The sequence below is a fragment of the Condylura cristata genome, unplaced genomic scaffold (assembly GCF_000260355.1).
Source record: "Condylura cristata isolate star-nosed mole 26May11 unplaced genomic scaffold, ConCri1.0 scaffold00030, whole genome shotgun sequence".
Classification (NCBI taxonomy): domain Eukaryota; kingdom Metazoa; phylum Chordata; class Mammalia; order Eulipotyphla; family Talpidae; genus Condylura; species Condylura cristata.
In genome coordinates this window covers 6363087-6370645 of record NW_004567131.1, presented here as the reverse complement: position 1 = coordinate 6370645, position 7559 = coordinate 6363087, and the positions used below count along the sequence as shown (strand labels likewise).

Below are 7559 nucleotides of genomic sequence, written 5' to 3'. Positions count from 1 at the left end.
TCAATCTTGGGAAGAAAAGCTAACTTTTTAATGACCTATTAGTTACACATTAAAAGCTACAATTGTGTGAAGAAACAGGTAGCAAAGTGGCAGATTACTTCAGTTAAAGGGAAAAAATAAGTAAAGAACAGCAAAAGGGAAAAATAATCTATTTAGAAAGATTACTTTATGATAGATTACCTTACTGTCTAAAATATTCCTATGCTAGCAATACAGAATTAACATACCTTCCACCACGCCCAACCCTTCTTCGTGCAAATCCAATACACCTTTGGGGTACGGTGAGGGTAGTTAAGCAGTATCTGTATCGCACATCCCCTAATCCTCCATCTTTAGGACTAGTCCAAGGCCAGTTGCCAGTTTGGTCTAAGTGAGGCTTAAAAAAAAAAAAAAAAACCACATTATTTTGTTTTGTTAGTTAATGTAAACAGGTTGTTATTTAAAAGAGAATCTGCTGAAACTTACAGCATAGTAATGACAGCCTGCTTTCCTACGGAAAGCAAAAGGACCATCAGGATCATTCTCTTCCTCAGCTTCTGAAGAGCCAGACAAAACCTTTAAAAAAAAAATGAAGTGCGTCAAAGCATGTGAATTCCAACATTCTTCCTCTATATTCATAGAGAAATTCCTATATTTACCTGGGAGAGAGGTTCTTCATCCGAGCTGGGAAAGTCATACTGATTTAAATCTTTAGCATTAAAGACTGGCAGTGCAGCAGGACTCGTCTGTTGAGGAGTAGCAGCAGCAGACGATGGTAAGACTTTGGGCTTCTTTTCATATTTACGTTTAGGTCGAATAAGATCGGCTTTATCTTGCTGTAACAAAGTCATGGATTAAAACTAGAAACCATGCTCAAAAAACTTTCAATTTGGGGAAAATCGTAAAAAGACGTTAAGTGCTTCTTTTTTACTCATATGAGATAGAAGACTCATGTCCTCATTTTTACAGTGATAGTCTTAGAAGGTGGTTTTTGTGAAAACAGTAATATGCTCCTAGAACCTAAATACGATCCCAATAGGCATTTTGGTGCAATAAATGTGAAGAAAGAGAGCAAAAGTTCTCCAGTTTCTGAAATCATGTAACTTCAAATCATTTTTACAATTTTCTATGAAAATTCTAAGAGAATATAGAAAAAGAGGCTTATTTTTATTCTAAACAATTAATAAGGAAAAAATGAAAACAATTTAATGTGTACATCTAACAAACTACAGTAATTTGTAGAAAACAAAACCACAGTGTCGAGGTATTATAAAAATAAGAATAGTCAGGGATTTAATAGGTGAACAATAATGGTTCTTTCTCTAGAGCAGTGAATTTTAAGTAGTTTTTGATGACAAAGACATGAAGTTATTAAATAGGGGAAACACAAAGATAAAATATAGAGACAAGATTAACTGAACAAATGGAATGTAGTACTCTAAGACTGGCTTTCTTATAAAAGTACAATTCAAAAGAGCCTAATCTTATTCAATGAAATTTGGAATTCAAAAACCTAAATTATGATCAAAACTATCAATTAACAGGAATAATCCCATTAATCCTGTTTTAATTTGGAAGATTTTAAAGAAAAGCACTTTCAACTTTGAATGCTCATATTTCTGGCATGTATAGAGTACAGTGCAGAAAAGGTCAATTAAAGACTCTGATCTTGAAATATAAAGGCTGAAGGATAATGAAGTAGTTTAAAGATTTCAGACAGAGGGACCATGAATTTAGAATACTGGACATGGGGAAAAAAATTCTATTAACTCTTAAGGGTGTATTTAGGATTCATAAAATCAGAGCAAAACACTAGAAAAATACAAGTTAATTTGTTTAATGATAATGTCCTTACACTGGTTAAAGGAAATTATTTAAGCATAACTTTAAAAATGTGTAACTTTTCAGTTTCTTCCCCACCTTCCCAGCTACTTTTTATTTCCTCAAAATATCCATGTTTTTGCTTTAAGTAAATGGGAAAAAAAAAAATCCAAGATGAAACTATATTCAAACAGGTCTGGCAATATGTACATTCAGGTTTGAATATCTGTGTCATCAAAATAAAAAACTGCTATAACATAATATTAACACTGGGAAGATACCAAAATTGATGGCAGACTCATCCGCTCCCTAAGTGAACTGGAATGGTGAGTTTTATGATAAATTTCCTACAAAAATAATGTACCATAAGTGTAGTTTTTTGAGATGATACTGCCTAATTATCTTCCTTAATTTCCTTTAGTTTCCTTACACTTGCTTTATTTTCCCTTACTAATTTTGTTCTTGACATCCATGAAGCATTCCGTAATTTTTTTCTTTCTAAACCATTTACTGATACTGCAGATTTATTAAGAGGTACCTGAATTTCCTCTTCTTATATTTTTTCTCCATCTTAAATACTGATGTGCCCAAGAAAGACAAGACAAACTCATTGTATCAGGAAGGATTTCACATCCTTCCCCCCAGATATCTATATTCAGCTTGAGTTATTTCAATGTTTCATAACTCTACAACTTTACTAGTAAAATACTCCTATTGTCAAAGGTAACCAAGTCTACCTTTATAAGGAAATGCACTAAAAAAATGATATTTTAATTAATATTTCTGCTTTTTTTCACAATATGTCACAATCATTGAAAGTTTGCAGTATATTTCATGGCAGGGTTTAATATGTGCTTTTCTTCTTACTAGAGTGTAATAAAATACCATTCTATTATCAGCTACTATTATCACAGAAACTTTTATCACCTTATTCACTTTAAACTCCTTCACATCCATTCCTTCCTGATGTTTAAATTGACTGCTATTTGTAATAGGGATGATGGGAATGGCATAAGTAGGCTTCATTGGCTGTCTCTGGGCCATAACCTCAGACACGATCTCTCCATTGTAGTCACCCAAATTATACCTGAAATTATAAAATATAGTTTAAAAATAAGTTTGTAAGTACTTATCCTTATGACTATTCATAACTGACATAATTAGAAACACTAATTAGACTTAAGGTAAAATAGTAGTTAAATTCTATTTGCTGAAAGATTACATAAATTCCTTTAATTTATTTTACTTCTGGCATATAATTCTATCTTGGTGCCATAAATAGATGACTATGTATGAAAAAAAAAAAAAGCCTGAATTTCAATTTAGCAATTTTTGTTAAATATTTCATGGGGATGTTGAAATTAATGGCTAAAATTTTAATAAGAAAGTTTCTATGTCTGAACTGCCTGCGCTAAAAGGATAATTTTTCTGAAATAAAGAAATTTAACACTGGTTTTCTTTGGAGATAGCAACAGAATAAATAGGGAAGTAATATGAAGTTTCCACTATGAATCAGTCCCATGTAGAAAAAAACTTGGGATTTAACAAATTTTCTCTCTCTTACAGCCATATACAAAACTCAAATAATCACAAAACAATAAAGTAAAAATGAAAATAACTGGCCTATTTAATTTTCATGACCCCAATTACATTTAAAGAAAATAAAGAAACATTATAAAATTATATAAGTATATTATATCATACATTTAAATACAGACATTTCTGAAGTTACAGATCATTGCTTAGGGAAAAATCAATATACTGTCAATGATACCATTAACATGTACTAACACCATTAAAATATACTTTACCTCTTTTCCATAATTTCCAGTGTTAAGTGCAATAGTTCCCTTTTACTCTTTTCTCTTCGTTTTATCATTTCTAGAATAGTAACAGCTCGACTCAGATCTCGGCGCAACTTAAGCATTTTTTCATAAGAGGCTTCATCATTTTTGCGATTCTGCAAATATGAAGTTTGTTTAATGCCAACATTTCTAATCATTGTTCATTCTGAGTATAGCTACTGATCCATGAATTTGGATTATAATCTGAATTTGGATTATACTGAAAAGACATTGAAAGGGAGCGTGAATCACCAGAAAATTAATTTTATGATTTTTAAATGGATTGATATAATCATTAACAATATCATTAATAGCATTAATAGTTGCAAATGAATTGTAAGGAAGATTCACTTTGCATGGAATTCATTCTAAGGTGGTCTAAACACAAATTAAACACTGCCTTCAGATCAACTGATACATACCTGTAACATTTTCTTCTAACAAAAAAATTACAAAAATATTTTCTAAATTCACTTACTTTTCGAGTCTGCATCTTTTCTGTGCGTCTTCTAAAAGCCACATAAGGATCATTTGTACTGGAACCATCTCGTTTTTCTTGTTTTACTGATGGAATAAGACATGGCCCTCGACAGTTTTTCCTCTTTTTAATCCAATATTCATATACTTCTCTAATTAATTCATCATCTTCTTTTAGTAGTAGTTTGGCTTCCTGCAGACTGACTGGCTAAATGTAAAATCACTATGTCATTTTCATATAATAGACATATAAGATTCACAAATACCTCGAAATTTCTATTCTAAATGCCAATAATAAAAATTAATAATTGCTAAAAATAGTAAACTTGGAATTTGTTAATACACATCTGTGAGCAAGATGCTTCATATATATTATTTTTCTTAATCCCAGTAGAGACAATATTCATTATCTCAGTAAAAGGAGATACTGTGACACAGATAAATTTAAACATATTGTTCAAGATTATACAGTTACTATAGTAATGGGCAAATAGAAATAAGAATTCATACTTGTTAATTCTAGAAGCTGCTTGCTTATGCTCTTCCCAACATTGTATTATTTCCATGTATAGATGTTTATAAAAGTCATATACATGTGTTTGATCTATACACACAGACACATGCATACACATACATACACAATGAAGCTGTACCTGCTGACCACTGCCTTTTTCTAAACGGTCAATCATCTCCTCAAACTGCAATGGGCAGATATCCATTTTCTTTTTCAGTTTATTCACAAATATTTCATCTTCAGAATCCAAATCATAATCAGGTTGTTCAGCATCCAAACTAAAAGCTGACAGAAGAAACCAAAATGAGTCATTTACTGTGTGAATCCCTTGGAAAAAACCTTTCAAAAACAAGACCTAGATTTTTCTAAAGTAATTGGAAAGACCTTTTTTTTTTTTTTGCAGATTTTGTTTTCAAATTAACAATCTAAGTTTAAAGATTTATTTACCATACATAAAGTTTAAGAAAGATTATACTGTTATTGTGAGTGGCAAGAAGCCAGTAGTTACAACTCATTTCTCCTCTATCCCAAGAAAAGAAACTAGTAGTACATTATTAAGAACATAAAGAGATTACTGAATGTATTGTATTGGGGTAAACTATATTAAAGTTCTGTAGCTTAAAAATGTTAAGATATAAACAGTTTCATATATCTGGATACAATGTAAAAGGATATGGTATTTTTGTTTCTTCAATACTTGTCATATTTTAGAAATTATTTAGGCTAACTTACCAAAGGTTTAGAGTGGTATTTCAGGCTGAAGTATTAGAAGCTACTTTCACTAGCACTAAAAGCCACTATTCGGCTCTCCCTGGTGGCACAGCGTGTTAAAGCACAGCACTGAGAAGCTAAAGCCACCTCCGCTTGAGTTTGAGATTCCCGCCTACCTGGGAGGTGACCACATGGTGTGGCAGACCTCTCCTGACCCGCCCGCTGCTCCCCTCAGCAGTGTACTTCATCGCTCTGCCTGTTCTGCTCCCCACTCTCTCTCTGTGGAAGCCTCTCGCTGCCCCTGAGCCTCTGACCAGTACCCCAGTTCTGTATACACAAATAAATAAATCTTCAAAAAAAAAAAAAAAAGCCACTATTCAGTGACTGCATAATCCCTAAGATTTGTTCCCCATGAGATTGTGTTGTGGTCTCAGAGATGTGAAGTATATACTAGGTAAGATTTGAAAAAAAAGGGGCAAAAACCAATCCCTATTCTTTATTATCAAATATTGTTCAGTTAATAAAAATTAGGTTGATACTGATTAGCAAAATTTTAAATAGTTTGATATTAAAACTGGTTTCTTATCTCTCCTTTGATATAATTCTCCTAGTAACTTTCTTCATCCAAATTCTTATATTGTAAGGTTCTTCTGGACCTAGCTCTTTCAGTCTCATTATTACTTTATTAGGTAGAAATACAAATTTCATGCAGCATGCTCTGTTGTAACGTCAAGCCTTTTAAGTTTGTTCTTTCCTACTTGTCCACTTGGCAGATGAGGATTTACTCTTTTTAAAACCCAGTCTGGCATCAACTTCTGCAGAAATCACACTTGCTCTTCTAGCCAGTAAGTAAATAATTTTGCTTTTTTTTTAGAAACGATGAATGTTCTCCCCAGAAAAAGTTTGCATAAATTATAAGCAATTCATAATTATAAAAAGCAAATTATAAAAATTATAATTCAGATATAATCTCTTAAAAGTTTGTGCACCAATGTTAGAAAGCCCTGTTCTAGATCACTCCCCTCCTTTTAAAAATATTTCTGCACCTAATTTATAGCCCATTTGTTAAGCACTGGAATATGACTTAGTTTCTTGAGGGGTGTCACTGTCTTACTGATCTTTATGTGGAGACAGTAAACATGTTTTATGCCTTATGCCCAATTCAGGTTGAAAGGTATACTTCTATTATCTGTATTCAAGTGGGGATGTAGAAGCTAAACATTCTGCAGTCATCTTTAGTGAGTGACTGTGATAGATAAAAGAGAGGCCCCTTTGGGCTGTCAAAAATCTGCCACACCTACTTTAAGTTTAATATAATTTATTTGGCCCAGAAGCATCCAATAAATATCTGTAGAACTGAGTATATTGGTTCATTTTCCATTTTGACCTGTATCACACATCTATATATTCCTAATAAATGAACATTCACACTCCATAAAAATCTCTTCATTTTAATATCCTTGCACCCATGTTTTTGTAACCATAGGACTGCCAATGGTTTCCCATAATCTAAATTTTGTTTCTTTCACTATGTAAATAGGGCTTAAAATTCTGCTGGATTTAAAAACAGTTGTTTTTCTGCCCCTAACCAAAATAACCAATACCTGTATTTTCAATAGTAACCACTAGTTCATGCATAGCTAAATTAATTTAATCAAATATTCAATAACTTGATCACATTAATCACATTTCAATTATCTACAGAACTTATTCATAAAAAAACTAAACAACTTCTCCATACAGCATCCTAGCTTTTGCATTGTTTTTGCACACTGGACTTACCAAAATACACTGGACTTCTGGTATACAAATATATGACAAATCACATCTAACATATCAGGGAACAGGATCAAAATTGGGAAGACAATTCTTACCCAGGGAAATCAGTATCTTTCCCACTGAACTTAACAAGTATCTGAGAATGAGATTTAGCAAGCTTCTGCAAGATGCTTTCTTTTCTTTAACTTGGCACAACACATCTTCTAAAATATTAAAATATAAAGAGGACCAACTTTTATGTGGATAGGAAATATTGAAATCCTAGCGAAGAGCTAACATATAAACATCTACTTTAAGATTACATCTGACAACCCAACCACAGCTAGAAAAGAGGCAACATATTTATCACAGCCCTAGAAGTAGAAGTATCTTCAAATTGTCTGTCATGTTGAATCCATTCAAAGTAGAAAACAATCTAAGAAACAAATTGGTCA

The 7559-nt window shown here is 32.2% G+C and overlaps 1 protein-coding gene across 2 annotated transcripts in view; it reads right to left on the bottom strand.

Moving 5' to 3' along the window:
• The window catches only part of EPC1 (enhancer of polycomb homolog 1 (Drosophila)), a 60365-nt gene that overhangs the window by 13681 nt on the left and 39125 nt on the right, over window positions 1-7559 (bottom strand). For both annotated transcript variants that reach the window (XM_004691176.1, XM_004691177.1), the window contains exons 3-9: window positions 4775-4920; window positions 4123-4329; window positions 3612-3760; window positions 2728-2887; window positions 639-815; window positions 466-555; window positions 228-376 (exon numbers count right to left, since the gene is read on the bottom strand). In XM_004691176.1, the coding sequence (XP_004691233.1) occupies window positions 228-376; window positions 466-555; window positions 639-815; window positions 2728-2887; window positions 3612-3760; window positions 4123-4329; window positions 4775-4920 (1078 nt within the window). The remainder of the gene's footprint in view (window positions 1-227; window positions 377-465; window positions 556-638; window positions 816-2727; window positions 2888-3611; window positions 3761-4122; window positions 4330-4774; window positions 4921-7559) is intronic.